At 41.0% G+C, this 18,367-nt stretch overlaps 1 protein-coding gene across 2 annotated transcripts in view; it reads left to right on the forward strand.

The window, feature by feature from the left end:
* Window positions 1–17,870, forward strand: part of cemip2 (cell migration inducing hyaluronidase 2) — a 29,582-nt gene extending 11,712 nt beyond the window's left edge. Inside the window, exons 1-19 of one of the 2 annotated variants that reach the window (XM_053421871.1) lie at window positions 206–284; window positions 549–718; window positions 2,483–2,695; window positions 3,847–4,052; window positions 5,348–5,417; window positions 6,944–7,072; window positions 7,835–7,923; window positions 9,698–9,829; window positions 10,255–10,290; window positions 10,555–10,710; window positions 12,731–12,908; window positions 13,675–13,890; window positions 13,989–14,200; window positions 14,439–14,621; window positions 14,794–15,013; window positions 15,093–15,197; window positions 15,287–15,432; window positions 15,694–15,800; window positions 15,915–17,870. In XM_053421871.1, coding sequence (XP_053277846.1) covers window positions 596–718; window positions 2,483–2,695; window positions 3,847–4,052; window positions 5,348–5,417; window positions 6,944–7,072; window positions 7,835–7,923; window positions 9,698–9,829; window positions 10,255–10,290; window positions 10,555–10,710; window positions 12,731–12,908; window positions 13,675–13,890; window positions 13,989–14,200; window positions 14,439–14,621; window positions 14,794–15,013; window positions 15,093–15,197; window positions 15,287–15,432; window positions 15,694–15,800; window positions 15,915–16,114 — 2,721 coding nt within the window. In that variant the 5' untranslated portion in view covers window positions 206–284; window positions 549–595 and the 3' untranslated portion in view covers window positions 16,115–17,870. Of the gene's footprint in view, window positions 1–205; window positions 285–548; window positions 719–2,482; window positions 2,696–3,846; window positions 4,053–5,347; window positions 5,418–6,943; window positions 7,073–7,834; window positions 7,924–9,697; window positions 9,830–10,254; window positions 10,291–10,554; window positions 10,711–12,730; window positions 12,909–13,674; window positions 13,891–13,988; window positions 14,201–14,438; window positions 14,622–14,793; window positions 15,014–15,092; window positions 15,198–15,286; window positions 15,433–15,693; window positions 15,801–15,914 lie in introns of those variants that run through there. The other variant, XM_053421870.1, reaches the window with a different exon arrangement.
* The last annotated feature ends 497 nt before the right edge of the window (window positions 17,871–18,367 follow it).

An 18,367-nucleotide genomic window follows, 5' to 3' on the forward strand; every position in this document is an offset into this window, starting at 1 on the left:
TATTTCTGTGGGGAAAACAGAATCCTCCTCCTTATGCTGCTGCTCTCATTTCATTCTCAATATGTGACTTGTTTGTCCATCTCTTTATCACACACGTTTCCTGATCTCATTCCGTTGTTGTCAACAATTGCCTACTCCCTTCCTGAAGAGAAGGGTGTATTGGTTTTGTGTGTGCGTGTGTGTGCGTGCACGCCTCGTTTTTGAGTTCGCTGCTGTGAGGAAGGGCTGACCAGCTGGAGAACAGCTGAAATTTAACATTGGCATCTGCACTCCTCTGGGCACGGGTACTTTCCACATTTTCGAAAAGTTGATTATTCTGTGTTTCACATGTTTTAGACTACTATTGTTTTTAGGCATCTGGAGGGCGTGGGTAGGTGCATGTTTGGATGTGTGCTGCATGGGAAACTTCCTGTGGTTGGCAGTTGGTGGTTTTTAATGGTGACCTTTTTTTATTACATTAGATGCGACTACCTGTTTGTCGAATTGTGTGCAAGATTTTTCCTTTAGCATGTGACTGAGAACCAACCTGTCTACTCTGTGCTGCTCAGGGAAGCCTCAGTATAACCACGTGGGAGAGGTCATCGATGGAGTGGACATGCGCGCCGAAGTGGCTCTGCTCTCCAGAAACATTCTCATTTATGGAGAAATGGAAAACTCCTGCTATGGAGACAACCTGTGTCAGTTCTACAACCACGACACCTACGGAGGCCACATCAAGGTGGGTTTTATTTGTGTTTGTGTTTTGTAATTTGAAAACACTGGCTGTTGTTTAAACTGTGTATTTGCTGATGTTAGTGTCTGCATGACTTTACATTTTCATTAAAGGTCACTGTGGCATATAACGATGCCACCGGGGTCTCACCACAACAGCCAGAGACAAACAATTCAGGCTTTAACGTTTTATTCAGCTACCAGGGGAGAACAAAAACTTAACTACAAACATAAATTCAGCCATTTCTGCTGGCGTGTCAGCTTTGGTTTTTTGGTCTCTCTCATGTGCATCTCCTCTATTAGCTTCACTCATGTGCGTCTCCCCGAGTCCCCTCTCCCTGGCTCACCTGGAGGGGCTCACTGAGCCTCGGCCACAGTCAACATGTCTGCAGTAACATGCTTGACGGTTTCCATACTGCAGAGCTCCAGTGTGCATACATTCTATATTTATATGCTGTCCTAAATGAGAGGGGTTGTTCATGTTCCCAGTTCATTTTCGTTCTGTAAGGTCCAACAATTTCTCTGACTGCCATTCCCTCTGTTTTTCTCATTTCTCCTGCGACATGTGAAGCTTTATTTTTCTGGCCGATGTTCCTTCTGTAAAAGGTACGCAGTCTATAAATCGGAACATAACCCGATGAAAAGAGGACGGATCACGGTTGAGCAAAGCAATAACTGGAGCATCTTATCCTCCTGGACTTCTGTTGCTCTCTATGTAGGCAAATGAGTTCATTTCAATTTAGTTAATGATGGTTTGACTCCTTTAACATTTGTGGCAAATAAACAATAACATTCCTTAGGCTTGATGTAACCCGTCCCCCTCGGGCAAAACAAAATAAACACGTTTTTTTTCTTCTTTCCACCACAACTGTCTCCAACGAAAACACTTAAACTCATATTACACAATCTGCCTCTGAAATGATTGACTTTACCCCCCCCCCCGAACAGACCTCAATAAGAGCACCATCTCTCTCACACACACACACACACACACACACACACACACAGAACTCATAGCAAATTGTCCTCAATCTATTGGTCACCATGCTCCCACCTGGACACAGATATAAAGCCTTTCGTAATCTTGTCTTATGTTGTGTAACTGTACTATAAGTGTATTTCTTAGAACTCTCTTTGCGTGGGTGTCTCATAGTAGCAATCACTTAAGAGGAACAGAGGGGGAGCTGGGCATTATGTATTCTGGGTAACTGAGTATTTTTGTGTGTGTGTGGTTGAGTTACAGTTAGCTGGACGGATTGGCCAATACCTCCTTAACAGGAACCAGACCGTGTGGATTTTGCCATACCGACAGAAAGGCCTCCTAGAGAGCATTGTACAGCATATTCACAGAATATTTGATTATTTGCTGATGTTAGTGTTTGACCAAATTTGCTCCTCAGTGCATTTGTGTTATGCATGTGTGGACCTCGACGTAGATTTTAATTTATGCTTCTCCCTTGCATCTTGTATTTGTAAAGAGGAACATCTGTGGTTCTGGACAAGTTTGACTCACTTGAGCAGGGTGCCAGTAAAGCTATAGCTCATATCCCAGTGGGATCATTGACTGAAGATCTAAACTTTTAACTGGACCAGAGTGACCAGACCCTTTGCTTACCTTTGTAGCAGAATGTTACCTTATGTTACCTTCCACAATATCAGTTTAAATGACTTTCTCTCTGTGGAATAACTCATTGTTCTTGCACCATCCGTTTTCAAGTTTTTAAATCCTCCACTCAATCCTTTATTTGCTCTCTCTGTCCAATGCCATCAGATCTTTGGTAACTTCTCGTCAGTGCATCTGTCCTATGTGGAGCTGAAGAATATGGGTCAACAGGCAGAGAGGGACCACTACCCCCTCCACTTCCACATGTGCGGGGACGTTGACCAGAGGGGAGGTTACTGGGAGCCCACCTATGTGGACGGACTCTCCATACACCACTCCTTCTCCCGCTGTCTCACCATCCATGCCACCAATGGGTTGCTGGTAAGTCAAGTGTGCGGCTGTGATGAGTTAAGTGTATGATGTATGAGATACTGTAGAAACAACACATGTAGACCCACAGAACTTACTAATGAGGACCATGTGATGCTGACTGTTGAGTTCTCATCAATTAAAGCTTCCATTACTGGATCACTTTAATCACTTGTTTCCTCCATTTTCTTGTCTTTAAGCTCTGTCTTCAAACCCTCCTGTCCCATCGTTTTCCCCATTATAGAACCTGTCGTTTATTCTCTATATATATATGTTTTTTTTCTTGTTTCATAAATAAAATCAAATGTGTTACATTATTGTGTTTTTTGTGTGTTTATGTGTGTAATGTTTGGGGTAATACTGTGAGGAAAAAACTAATCTAAACTTTCAAACAACATTCAATAATATTTTAAAAGAAAATAAACTATGAATTCTCCAAGATAAATCTGTTTCAGTTTTGAAGAATCTGAACAGAATATTTGCTCTTCACTTCACAGCCAATACGATTTTAGTACGGGCTAATATAAGCATTGAGATTGATAAGGGCTTGTTGCAAAAAAAGACCCAAACTGTAAAATGAATGATGAGTTCTGGAAATGCGTAAGAAGCCATTGTTTTTCAATTTTCGCCACAGGTTTATTGAGGTCTTATCATTTAATCCGGCATGATGGGACATCTGTTCCCTTGTTGTACGTCAAAGGTCCAAGCTTTTGGATCATTTTTTTCCCTGTTTCCTCTCTGGCACAATGTCCATGTGGATATTCTTTTGTTGTGTGTCTTCTTCAGCACCTCTCTTGATACCATCATTCTCTACATAGCTTCAGGTGGATTTAATAAAAAATGGTCTCAGTAGGAAATTGTTTCAGGAATTTTAAGTATTTAAGGAGGTTGGCATCAAGCGACCGGAATGTACTTTATTTTCCTGTGGGTTGTTTGGGAATCCAGGATGGACTAATAAATGTTGTCCTTGCCCTCTTGTTTACCAGGATTTTCTGCATACTTCCTTAAGGTGCAAACTGGCCACTACTTGGAAAAGGAAAGAGGGCTATGAATTGGATTTAAAACCAACTTATTTTCTCTCCAGCTGAGAACTCTCCTCTGAAAATCCTCCTGTGCTCTAAATAGTTTCTCTTGTGTCTCGTTTCCTTCTCTCTCTAACCCAGGTGAAGGACACTGTAGGTTATGACACGTTGGGTCACTGTTTTTTCCTCGAAGATGGGATCGAGCAGCGCAACACTTTCTTCCACAACCTTGGCCTGCTAACTCGACCTGGGACTCAGCTGCCCACTGACCGCAATGACACCCTGTGCACCAGCATCAAGGACAAAGTCTACAAGGGCTACACTCCCTCGCCCAGCACAGAGTGCAAGTAAGATATCAGTATAATGACATAGTATATCTCTAGGAGTTCAGCTCAGACAGAGTTTCTGCACCATTATCAAGGCTGATGTAGTCTAATGCTTTGCTCAGCAAGCACTGCAAGTCAAGAACCAAGGATACAAACATTGTTAACAGAGCTTTTTATAAACATTCTATGGTTCAGAGTGAAGTTAGAAGACCTTGTGTTCATCCTACTGATTTATCTGCAATGGAGCCGTTGTGCATCCATTATCAACTGGATTTTGTTTTGTCACACCGAGTCAACGTTTATCCTAAAACGAAAACGGATTCATCTTTATTACTTTTCATGTGTGTGGTTTACATATAAGAATGACTTTATTTTTTCTTACTTTGCATGTCAGTTATTTCAGAGGTCGGTTAAGCGAGCGACACAACCTGCAAGGCGCTGGTTGCTTGTTTATTCAAAGTTTACTGATATTGAATGTGACGCACCACATCTGACACAGCTCATCCTTGGACCTTTAACAAAACACATGCCAAGTGTGATGTCGATAACATGAACAGTTCTCAAGTTGTACCTTCCACACCAGGACAGAGAAAGAATTCTGGAATTAGTAGATAGATATATTTTATAGCTATTATTGGTGTTTAACTTTTACCTTATTAATACATCAGCCATAATTCACAAACCCTGAGAAGGAGGATTTTCATGAAAGATAAAAATTAGATAAAGATGAAGAGTTGTATCCAGTCAAAATCTTTATATTTAAGTGAGGAAATATAAAAAACATTGAGCACCTGTCTTGGCTTTAAACAACAGGAGCAAAATAGCACGAACGATTCATGCCACTTGTGAATGTGTCCTTGTCAGAGTACATTTTGGACTTTGGTGTCAGTGTCGGAAACTTGGTGAGATGTAGCAGACATACTTTGAGGGAATGCAGCAGGACGGTGTCCTTGAACGAGATACTGTCATTAGCAAAAATGTGTGAGAGAGACATTGGCAGGATGTTTTTTTATCCGTGCAATAACAACTTTCCCTCTCAACGGGATGTTTTTATGTCGCTGGAAGAACAAGAAAAGTTCCTCAGTGAGGGAAACGGCAACGTCTGTTTCCAGAGGTTTAAGTGCGAGTCTTGGCAGGACTCGCCCTATCCAGGCTTTAGGTTGGAGAGGTGGATTGTCAAGGGAATTGTTTTAAGATCCCTCTGATCTATCTTCTTCTCGTAAGTCAGTCCCAGACATGTCATGTACTGCTCTTTTCATCTCCCTTCTGCTTCTGTTTCCGTGTCCTCATCTGTGTGTGGTGGGGGTGTTTTCCAGGGCAGTCTCCACATTCTGGATCACCAACCCAAACAACAACCTCATCAGCAATGCAGCTGCTGGCTCTCAGGTAATAAGATCAGGGTTATGTAGGCAAACTGCTTCAAAGCAAGATTTTAGAAATTATTAAGAAAAATATGAATGACCAACACAGAGTCAATTAGTGAAATACAGCAGGACCTGTTGTGAAGCTGCTGTGGCTTTGCTGTTGCTGAACTCCGCATAATAATAATTAAAGATTTATATTTCATAAAGAAGTGATCCATCAATAAAACAGGAATTAACATGCTTTAGTGTTTTATGAAGGCTGCAACAAACTAGTGATACTCCTAATATATGAAGATAGAAGATGAAGATCCCTCACTCATCTCTTTTTCATTCGGGCACAAGCAATGTGGAAGTTCCCATGGGAGGGGTATGCAGTTCACTGCTTTCTAGTAGGGGGTATTCATGTGATCTTTAGATTGACTGTCAATGTCTGATGAACCATAAACTTTAATGAGCCATTGGGCTCATACGAACTCCACCTGGCAGGGTTCCTACGGTCATGAAAAACCTGGTTTCATTCAAAAGTCATGGAATTGTTAAATGTTTATATCCAGGCCTATTAAAGGGCTTGAAAAAATGTAAATCCCAAAAGTTTTGGAGAAGTCATGGAAATTTGTCATATTCATATTTTCAGTTTGTTCATTTAAGCTGAGTTTTAAATAATTCATAAGCTTTTAAAAGAAATACGTTCAAAATATAAGCAGGCATACACTGTCATACCAATTGAAAAGTTTGGTCGGAGAGCAGGCGGGATAATGCACTATGACATGGAAGTGTAGATTTAACCAAGCTTTGCTATTAAAACGAAAACTACATGCCATGGGTTACAACAGACAGAGGCCTCAAAAAAAACTATTGTCTCATTCATTTGTGTAATTTAAGGTATACTGTATGCTATGGAATTCTCATTGTTAGCTTAAATACTACATTTTGTCACTTTTTCATGTATACACCGAGATTTCAAAAAATGTTTGGTCATTGAAATTTGGTGCAAAGTCATGGAAAAGTCATTTAAATCCATTGGTCAAAAGTTGTATGAATCCTGACCTGGTTTGTTGTTGCTGTGGGACCTGACGAATATGAGAACAAAATGATATCCAGCCCTGTTCTACTTATTACCCCATAGCCCAGTATTGTTTTCACCCATGCGTGTGTGTCTCTCTGTGTTTGTGTGTACACACAAAAATAACTCTATAACTCACGTGCAGATTTTAATGAAACTTGGTGGGGATATTTGGAGGGTATGCTCATAATATTAGCCTTTGGAGTTGATTGGTCAGGGGTCAAAGTTCAAGAGTGAAACACATATTTTTCTAAGATATCTTTGCTAATAAAAGGACTAGAGAGAGAATCTAAAACTAACATTGATCAGAAAACAACATTATGCCTACTTTTTGCTTAGTGCGTTTCACTGTTTTTGTATTTCACTCACATCCTCCTATTGAAGAAGTGTTTCTAAGTCCAGATAATGAAATTCCTGCTGTCATCCCGCAAATGTGATTTGTCCTGTCTATCACCTCATTCCTCTTCTCTTCCTTCCCGTTTCAGGATGCTGGCATATGGTTCGTGTTCCACAGCTCTTCCACTGGAGACTCTCATGGGCTGGTACCAGAGACCAAGGCGGAGCTCACGCCCCTTGGGATTTTTTACAACAACCGTGTTCACTCCAACTTCAAGGTATGATCTGTCTTGCATATTTTCAAGCCATATTCTTGTATTCATCCGTTCACGTTCAAATCAGTGTTTTTATATACAGTGTTTATAACTGGTGAAAGAAGGATTGCACATAATTCTCTGCTTAATTACTCAGTTCAAGCCAAAAATGACACACACACACACACACACACACACACACACACACACACACACACACACACACACACACACACACACACACACATACACACACACACACACAGACACAAGCACTCACAGGCACACACAAGCACATGCTCTATAATAGTGCTCTGTTGTGTAAGAAGTGAAGTCAGGCAGGTGAACTGTAACTTCTTTGTCCAGGCAGTGACCACAGCAGCCTCTCTTATAGTGGAAGGGGCCCTGAGGTTTAAGACTATACCTGACTTATACCACAAGACCAACTCAGAGCACGGGTTTCCATATACATAGCAAACAAACACAAATTACATTTGTTACTCCATTTATTTTATAGTTATTTCTTAAACACACAAAACTTATGTAATCATACATGTAAGTTTATACATTATTCCAAGGAATTATGTTTCCCCCATTTACTGCTTTCTACACGGACCTGTACAGCATTTTAATTAAATACATTTATTGCAGCCCCAGGTCCCACACTGTCAAATACTAGATTATATATTTCATAGTATTTAAATCCAGCAGAAACAGGTGGTCAATCTTAGATGTGCAACCAATGTAGAAAATGTAATTTACTGTCATCAAACTTTCCCCTTGTAGGCTGGTCTGTTCATTGATAAAGGAGTGAAGACCTCCAAGGCTAGTGCTGCTGACCCCCGGGAATACCTGTGCCTGGATAACAGTGCCAGGTATGTGTGTAACAGCATTTTACAGGGAAGTGTACAATATGTCATTTACAGAAGTAGTATATACTGCATATGTTTTTGCACTAAGCCTGTAACTGTGTACCGTTATATGGTCTCTGCTGGGTGATGATCTGCATCATGGTTTTACAGTTCCTATATGTTAATGTTAAGGCTTTTGTGGTTAACTAACGTATTTGTTTAAGGCCACAGTTTATGATGTTTATAAATTAAGTAATTTATAGTTTTTTTCTGTATATCCAGTAGATTATGGTCATTGACTGGGATAGATACAGTAGATGGCCTTTTACTCTGTTTCTGCATTTTGGTAGAAGCTGTACCAAAATGTGTTGACAGAGAAAATAAGGCTTCACAGATAGAGTTTCCACTCTGCAGACCTCAACTAGACGGAAAAAATCTTACGTGTCCACAGAGACTGCTGGCCACGCTCTCTCTCTCTCTCTGTGTGTGTGTGTGTGTGTGTGTGTGTGTGTGTGTGTGTGTGTGTGTGTGTGTGTGTGTGTGTGTGTGTGTGTGTGTGTGTGTGTGTGTGTGTGTGTGTGTGTGTGTGTGTGTGTGTGTGTGTGTGTGTGTGTGTGTGTGTGTGTGTGTGTGTGTGCGCAGAGGTATGAGGAGGAGGATTTGAAATGTTAAAATGTGTACTCAGGATAATCTTGCGTAAGTGAGAGACAGAGAGTAACCTTTGTTTTTGGTCATTGTAAGAACTTGTAAGATAAGGGTATAGATATTATTATTTTCCAGAGAATAGTTACTTCTGATTTAAAATTATATCATGTTATAATTTGAATCACATATAGTAAGAGAATATATCACATTAGATTCATTTATTTTAGTATGTACTTTCAGCCATTTCTGCATTTCCAAGCAAAGCAGCATGGGCTCTCATGATTTCCAGACGATCGGCTGGTGCTGTCTGATGACGAACAATCCTGCACCAGCTTTCCCACTGGTTTAGAGTTTACTTGTGTGTGTGTGCATAGGTGTGTGGTGCACATGCAGAGACTCATGCAGTTTAGAGGAGGAGGGTGAAACCGCAGTTGATTTTCTGTACCTATAATTTACATTCAGATGTCAAAACGCCTCACACACGGTTTTTTTGCTCGATGCTACAATTTACCAATGGTCACTAAACTTAACTTCAGTCCATGACAAAGAACCAACGGCCATATCTCCCTAATATTTGTGCCTGTTCATGGTGTCCCGAGCATAAATACTGGTGTTTAACCTGAGCAATATTTTCTACATAGGGCCACCATTAGGCTGGAAGAAGATGATGCTCACTATTTTGGTTATTCTCCATAATTCTTTGTACACAAGATGTTTCCTTCTCTAATGGGAAGTTGAACATAAAACCTTTCTAAGCGCTTTCATGTTCCCAAAGGGAAGAACTCTTTTGTATTTAATGATGCAGTAAACTCTACAGTGCAGTTCACATTTTGGGAGGTAATGAAGCCTGCAGTCGCTACATTACAACACTGAGATTTTATACTTACTTTATATAGTGTGTATTTATATAATATGTCTGTGCAGATTTATAATATGATTATGTTATGATTATCTTCTCCATTAGTCACAACGTGTGTGTTGTGCATTGACCTACATGAGGATCACACATCCAGAATATTTAGAGGCTACAAATAGGTTTGACATTGTGGTAATGGTGAAAACCTCACTCTGAGCAAATGAGTGTAGTCATTGGAGCGTCATAAGTGTAATGGATCAAATACCCTGTGTGTTTACCTGTGTGTAATACTTTCAGATTCAGACCACACCAGAATGCTGATCCGAGCCGTCCACGGGTGGCGGCCGTCATCGACACTCTGATCTCCTTCAAGAACAACGACTTGGGAGCGTGGATACGTGGTGGGGACATCGTCATCCAGAACTCTGGGTGAGACGAGGCAGAGGCAGTGATTTGACTAATGGGTTGTCTTTAAGAAATCTGAGGATGTTTCTGTCGATAAACAGCGGATGGTGTCTAAAGCATATAGACACCAAAATGTAGATACTTAGAATTTGCGTTAGAAGCTTAATGGTTGATTTATTCCAACCACAAACTCCCCTGTGAAGACCCTTTTCCTTACTTTTACATTTTCGTCCCACATTTATGTTCAACTGTACTATTGATTTAAATGTGTTTTTCAAAGTGGTAACAAAGAACCGCAATTTTGAATGCAGAAGCAGATTGGTTATCAGATGGTTTTCTTCTATTTGAAAGGTTCCTCGATTACTTATTGTCTTATTTATATTCATGTTCTGAATGTTGGATCAATATCAAACTATTCTTAACACAACTTTCCTTTTTTCTGTTTCCAGTTTTGCAGACAATGGAGTGGGGTTATCCTTTGCCAGGTCTGTACTTTACTAAATCACTCTTGTTATGGTTTTATTCAGCTGTATCTGCTTTTCTCCGTACTGTGAGAGAAACTTGGAACAAAAAAGCAAACATTTGTGATTGATAGATATTGACGAGGAGCAGATGCTTTGAATATCATTCTTGCATAACACATAGACATGTATTTTTTTCTTCTACTTGTATTCCTGAGAAGCTGTCAGCATTACACACATTTATTTTTGTTTTAATTACCATATACTGTACATTCATGTCCTGTCCAGTGATGGCAGCTACCCTAAGGACGAAGGCTCCAGCCAAGAGGTGACGCAGTCCCTGTTTGTGGGTGAAAGCCAAAACAGAGGGACCAATGGAGGACAAAATAAATACTGGGGACCTGGAGGAGCTGATGCACAGATGAGGACGCTGCCTAGAAACAGGTGGGGGGGGGGGGGCAAACACGGATGGATACGTTAATGAAGGAAGGAAAGATATACTGTGGGTGAGGAGTTGAGGGGAAAGTCCAACACAAACTGGGCTTCCGCGGAAATTGCAGGGGATGGTGTCGGAGTAGTTACCTAAGAAAAATATGCCGAGAAAAACAAACAAGGAGGAGAGAGCCAGCGGGGCAATCGGATAGTTGGACAGATGGAGGGATGAGGCTGCTGCAGCTTTTCGCTGGAGGAGGACTCGTGAAAGGAAGTTCTGTTTGGACTAACTTCCCTCCAGCGATATTTTAGGCAGCTTATGAAAACTGTGGTGGCAACACTTAGGAGATTCTGTAGATAGGGATTACTCACTGTGGCACTTGATTCCTTTACGGCAAGGGGAGTCGTTTCATGGTTTTCTGACACATATAAACGGCTGTCACTATTTAACTCCTGTTTTTTGTAATATTTCTATCATTTTGAATTGTTGATCATGTTTGGGAAGATGGATGAGGATCTCTCTCCGTACTCTCCCACTAGCAAGTAATCCAGACAAATGTTTTATAAGATGCAAAGTGTCAGTCTATCCTTACACTGACAACTGGATTTCCCTTAAGAGGAAGTTTAATTAGTCTCTCTGCTGTTATGCCATGAAAGGCCATGTCAGCCCCAGTGGACAGTCTTGTAGAGAGCAGAGTTTTGAGCTTCACATTCACTCAGGGTCTCTGTTTTTATGTCTGTCTTTGTCTGTTATTACAGTGGTCGTTATATAAAAAGAGAGAAACATATACTAGAGTTTGCCACATAGCTTCTGCTTTTAGTTTCTAGAACTACTGCTTATGTCTCTATTTGACCACTGTCACGACCAAGTACACATTTACAACCAGTTTAAAGGCTTCCTCACCGCACTGTGACACCTGGCTCAGCCGGGTTTGTCTATCGTCATCGTAGTCACTGCCTGAGCTGCTGACATACTTTATTTATCTTTGCCAGAAACTAGATAGTTCAGGTGAAATTGACGGTTTACTTCTTTTAAGGAGTTTCATAAAAAAATATCTGAAGACTGCTTAGTCTTATAAATTAGTTTTATTTGGGTGACAGTAAACTCTGTATAGCCACCCCATTATTGAAATACATCAAATTTAGCAGTTGAGCCCTAGTGCTTCAGTTGTGGTTTAACAGGAAGCTAAAAATACTCATGTTAACATCAACAGGAAAAACAAAGTCACGCAGGAAACAGTTTAAAATATAAATGATAATTATATATACAGCCCAGGCTGAAGAGTGCTTATGTGATTATCATTTCAGAGTATCATGTTTATTGATTTACGTAACTTCAATTAAAAAAAATGATGTTTGTGCAACACAATGTTCACTTTGGTAAAAGGTATAATTTCTAGCTTTTATTGTCTTGTTACTGTATTCTTTATTGTACTGGTGCAGCTTGGTGATGCAAGGGTTTTTAGTGTACATGTTCTCCCTTTGCATGCTGGGGTTTTCTGCAGGTACATCTGGTTTCCTCCCTCAGTCCACAGACATGCAGCCGATCTAGGTGTGAATGTGAATGTGGGTGTGTCCAGGTGTATCCTGCCTCACGCTAAATGTCAAGTGGGATTGGCTCCATATCCCTCACGATACTCAAAGGAAAAGCGATATACAGAATATATGAATGGATTGTGCATACATCTGTATCTTTTATAATATATTTGGAAATACTATGTAAATACATTGACGGTAATGTCTACATTAATGTTAACGTGGTTGTAATTTGGGGGGAAACCCTTGCAAATGTAAAATTGACTAAACGCCCCCATTTACCAAGAATTATGGAGCATATCATGTCTGAGGAAGCTTGATTTCTCATCAGCTCCAGGCTGAATTATGTTGCTGAGTTTTTATTGACTTGTCCCTGTGCAACTATTTAAAAGTTTGGGGCTTTGGTCAAGTCCATGACTGTATTTTCTACCACTTGTACATTGATTTAAATTGTCTTGCCTCATCGTGGAATGTTAACTCTCCTTCTTAACCGCAGGACGTTTCCGATCCGAGGTTTCCAGATCTACGATGGTCCGGTGCGACTCACTCAGAGCACGTTCCGTGGATTCATCCCCACACCAGAGCGTTACACCAGCGCAGTGGGATTCAACCTGAAGAACACGTGGCAGCTCAACCCACGAAACAACTTGTCCCAGCTCCGCTTCCACTCCACTGTGAGTGAACATGCAGGTTTGATAAGATCAGAAGCACCTCATACCGTGTCCAGTGTGTAGCACATATGGATAGTATATGTGTCCTGGGGTTTTAAACTATACTATATACTTATATACTGTGTCATATTTATTGTTGTCATTGTAATCTGCTTATAATATCTATTGGTTATAATGAGTAAGTATAATAAGCACCTCACGTTTTTAACCATCTGAATTGTTTTCCCTCTCTCTCTCTCTGTCTCTCTCTCTCTCTCTCTCTCTCTCTCTCTCTCTCTCTCTCTCTCTCTCTCTCTCTCTCTCTCTCCCCATCTGTGGCTTCTTACTTTCCCGTGTATTTGTTCATCACCATTATACCCATCCCCTCATGTTGATTTGTTTAGGTCACAGCCATGTACGCGGTAGTTATTTGAAAAATAATTGCGACAGAAGAAAGAAGAAGATAGTGATTGTGAAGAAGAACAATGCAAATCACTGATGCCCTCTTGTGGTGATATTAGTCAGTGCGCTGCCTTTACTAAACATAGCCCTTAATATCTTAATAGATCTGTAGGTCATCAAATGTAATCTCTTAAACCTTGATGTCATTGCGGTATTCATCCTAACCACACATTGAACATAGATGTGTGAGGGGTTTAGTCTTTTTCAATTAGAGTTATCAGAGTGCAATTCCCTGTCCTTTTGCTGTGCAAAGTCCACTGTGTGTGGAAACTTTAAATGAATAATTTTAGCAGGTATTCACAGCATTCTTTGCCACTGATGTCCTCAGGTGGGTCTGCAGACGTTCTTTGGTCGCCCCGGACAGTGGTTTGAAGAAAACGACCTGGACGGGGACAAAAACTCCATCTTTCACGACGTGGACGGCTCAGTCACAGGCTACAGAGACACATATGTCGGCAGAGGTGACAACTACCTGATCCAACATCCTGGCTGTGTGCACATGTCCCAGTGGAGCGGAGTGATCTGCAGCGGCCGTTACTCTCAGGTAGAACACGTCCAAATCTACACCTCAATTCTCCTCCAATGTAAAATGAATGCTCCTCCCCCTGACCTTTTACTCTACAACTCCAATGTCTTCTTCAGGTGTACATCCAGACACAGGGAGCCCCCAGTCTTAGTTTATCCATCAGCAGAGATGAATATCCTGATGCTCCTCTGGTACTAAGGGGGACTAACAGCCAGGGGGCGCCATCTCAACAGTACCAGCCCATCCTGATGATGAGCAAGAGCTACACTATGCATTGGAGTGGACCTGCTCCTAGGGAGGTCGTCCTCTCTCTCATCAACTTCAATAAGTAAGTAGTAGAAAGTGTGCGTGTGTATGTGTGTGCGTGCGTGTGTCCTCGGTGTGTTTGTGTGTGTGTGAGAGTGAGTGAGTAGCAGGAATAAATAATCATAAAGTATTAAATAGTTAACAATTCATGTTAGATCTGAAAAATCTCATTAACAAACCAAAGAATGACATTTTTCTGATTCTAAATGGTCTTGGTGGAAACCAGTTAATGTCGCCATCCTTCTCTTTCTGTCACTTAGAGATGACTGGGTGCTGGTGGGACTCTGTTACCCGTCAGAAACCACATTTCAGATCATGGCCGACATCAACGATAGGCAAAGCAACACCTTCGATGACCTCACAGACTACGGCACAGTGTCATCCCTTGTAGAGCTGGAGAAGAAGCCGATGGAAAGGAAGTACTTCTTTGACCAACCGGCTGGGTAAGATAACTCCTGTCACTTTCCTTCTTTTGTTTTTCCTCTGTTAGCCAATCAGATTTATCTTAAGTTATGTATTTTTTGAAGCACTTTGTAGCCTTGTTTAGATAAGTGCTATACAGATGAAGTTATCATCTTTATTATTATTATTAAATTCTTTCTGTTGTTTGTTTAGCTTGTTGTGGCTCTACCTTCGGGCTCGCCATGGTCGTGACGGTCACAGCTACTGTTCAGTGAGAGGCTGTGAGCGAGTGAAGGTCATGGCCACCACATCCTCCAAACAGACCTGTAACTGTACAGCTAAGGCCTACCCTAAGTACTCCAGGAGTCCCTCAGCTGTGGTGCCTATGCCGGCTCTAAACACGCAGCCCTGCAAAGGCTGTGGTGCCAAACAGGTTTGTAATGATATTGTGAAGATAACCCCGCTGCTTTAAACACAAACCCCCACTGCTGACCAACGTGTTTCTGTCTCAGCTCGTGTTTTCCAGCGAGCCGTGGACTTCCTACCTCCAGACACAGATCAAGTCTCTCAGCAGCCAAGAGCAGCAGCAGAGAGAAGATAACAGCTCCTTTATCACTGTGAGCATTCTCACATTATCTCTATCTGTGTATTTCCTTATCTATATGACGAGAGCCCCTTCAACTGGTTGTTTCCTGTCACCTGGCAGGTAAATGAGGAGACCATGTCCTTCTCTCAGCCGGGATATTTCCTGGTCACAGTGGACGCCTGCTCTGGGAAAGTCACCAAGAAAACCTCATTTTCCAAAATGGACGCTAAGATGGAACAGTACCTTAAAAGTGGAATAGCAAAGAGGTATATAAAAAATATAACAATGATAATAACAACATTAATAATCTGTCTATAGAGCACTTAGTACAAGGTGCTGCACCACAAGAAAGCGATGGTTAAAATACAGGGGGAAGTACATAAATAAAAATAGTATAAATAATAATAATAATAAATTAATTTTCTACAGACAAATATATACAGAGAAATGGCCGCCTGTTCTCATCGCATATGTGCTTAGAAACTTGTTTTTAATCTGCATTTTGTTTGATTTATTTTGCACACCAGGTCGATAGTGCTCATGGCAACACGAGGTCAGCCAGGTGACTTGGTGGCCGTTGCTCCGCACCTGGTTTCCTTTGGTTTGGCCAAAGCTGCCAGTCTGCACAGTAAAGGTGAGTGACGTCCTGACCTACTAGTTTCCCTTTCTTTGTCTCTCCTGACACTGGATTTAGGGGAAAAGTCTCTTTCTCTAACACTCACACTCTTAATGCTGCCTCTCACCACAGAGAGCCTGGCACTGTGGGGGTTCCAGGGTGGTGCTCCGCCCCCTCCATGGGTTTCCCTACGAACCGGGCAGGGGGACGACTTCCTGGGGCTGCAGGAGCGTTACCTACCGCTGGGCTCGGAGGCGTACGGCTGCACGCCGCCCGCAGCTCAATCCCGCAAAGACTTGGAGCTACTCAAGAAAGCCACGGGACAGCAATGACAAATGTGAACTGTACAACATACCTACCCGATACACTCTTGCACACAGACACACAAACACACACAACCAGCTGATGAATGTGAACTGCTGAACCTTTAATTTATTAACAATAACAAAGATGTGACCGACTTCAAGGGGGAGAAGGTTATTTTATTATGAACAGGCGGAGTGTTTTTGTAATTTAGTTTGTGTGTGTATGTGTGTGTGTAAGTGTGCCTTTGGGGCCGCTGAGTCAATGCACTTTCCCTTTTAAAGACACAACTTGCCTTATCAGCCAAAGTGATCTGATGGAGCTCAGCAGTGCTGAAACTCAGCTGTTTATCTCGGACGACAGAAAAAAGCCCAAATCCCTTAACCTCTAACATCTCCCTACCAACCTTTTTTGTTTACCACGAAGTAAAGGAAAACATAATGAATCATATTGAGTCTGAAAAATGCATTAGATACACACAGGCCTGTAGGAAATTATGAAAATATACTACATCGTCCCTGTGACGAGTTAGTTCGATTGGACCTGAAAAGATGGATTATTAGATGTGCTCAGGTCAAAACGAAATTATAAAAATAATTGAACAGCACCATAAAGCCAAACATTAACATATAGTGTCATAAAACAGCCATTTGTTTATGTGTATTTGGGAATATGTGATGCAACACACATTTTTATTAAGGAATCATAAATTAAAGCCATATAAAAATACTGTATTCAAATATTTTCTAGTAGTTTTCAGTGAAATTTATTTTGCCATCTTGCCTTCCTAGCATGTGATAACAGTGAAGGTCATTAATCTCTTTCCACCAATCCTCACACACATCGTTAAGCTTCTGAGTTGATATAACAACTGAATCTTTTAACTGGAAAACCTCCTCTGATCATCGGGCAGCTCGACAACTGAACACTTTAAGCACCTTTTCATGGATCCTTACTGGTCTTATTTTGTTTTAAATCTCATATCTTTGTATGTATCTCTTCGCAGTCAGTCCGTGGTGATGAGCACACGCGCAGCACAAACAGACATATTATCTTGTTACTTTTCCTTCTATTTTTGTTTTCTTAACCAGAATTGAATGTTTTTCAACTGCCTCATGTGCATTATCGCCAAAACTGTGTTTGATACATTGAAGGGTGCTTTTTTTAAGAGATAGCACCCTGACTGTGCAGTAGTGAGCAGCAAAATACAAACACATTCTATCTGTGAGGTTTCAGGCTTTCTGTTGAGATTTACAGTTTAATATAATCTGTTATAGGGTGTTTGGATGTGAGCAGGGCTCCCCCACTGAGCAGTGATAAATACCAATCTGTGACTGTATGCATGTGTGTGCGTGTCCGTGTGTGTGCTTGTGTGTATGACTGTATGTGTACATGACTTACCATGTGCGAGAGAGCAATTACCTTGTTGCCTTTTAACCACTCTACTGTCAAAAAGAGCGAGAGAATGAGAGAAAGATGTTTCCATCCTTTGTTTTTGTTCAATTGATGCTTTAAGGATGCACAACCAGAGCGTTATTAATGGGCGGGTTAAGTTAGAAATGACCTTTGTAAATACAGTGTTTAATGTCTTGTTAATGTGTAACTGTACAAACTGTACATGTAATGGAAAACTGGTTGTCAATAATGTATAATGTGTTTACTTTTGTTTTTGTATTTTGTCGATAGAAAAGTCATCTGGAGGGATGTTATTGAAGTCATTCAACATGGCCTTTTTGTTATAAAGTTGCCAATTAAATAAACATTTATGCCTTTGTGATAAAATAACATGGTATGACTTGAGAGTAACAGTCTCTCGTAGGTTATACATCCACATACATCAATATTCATTGTTGTCCTTCAGATATACACAGCCTCACCACTTGGGGGCAGCATAGTATTCTTAGCGAGCCGTTAGCCATCATTCTGGAATTCTTATCTTGGCACAAATCTTTTTCTTCTAATTCAAATTATCATCATCAATAAGACAAGGTTTTAGTATACGAACAAAACCGCCCTCAACCTGTAGCAACAAACATCTGTTGTTGATTTCAACAGAGGGGAGGGGCCAGAGGGTTCTCGTCGAGATCCCAGTTTACATCCATCAAACATGTTAAACTGGTAGATGTTGAAAAACACAATAGCAAGATGGAGTGCAGAAATAAAATGATGAAAATCTTTTAACCCCTGTTAAGTTTTTAGTTTTTTTGTCTTTCTTCTCTTGCTGAGGGTTAGAACAGAGGATGTCAAAGCCCTATGAGACAAATTATCATTTGTGAATATGA

Source organism: Pleuronectes platessa, chromosome 4 (assembly GCF_947347685.1).
Source record: "Pleuronectes platessa chromosome 4, fPlePla1.1, whole genome shotgun sequence".
Taxonomy (NCBI): Eukaryota; Metazoa; Chordata; class Actinopteri; order Pleuronectiformes; family Pleuronectidae; genus Pleuronectes; species Pleuronectes platessa.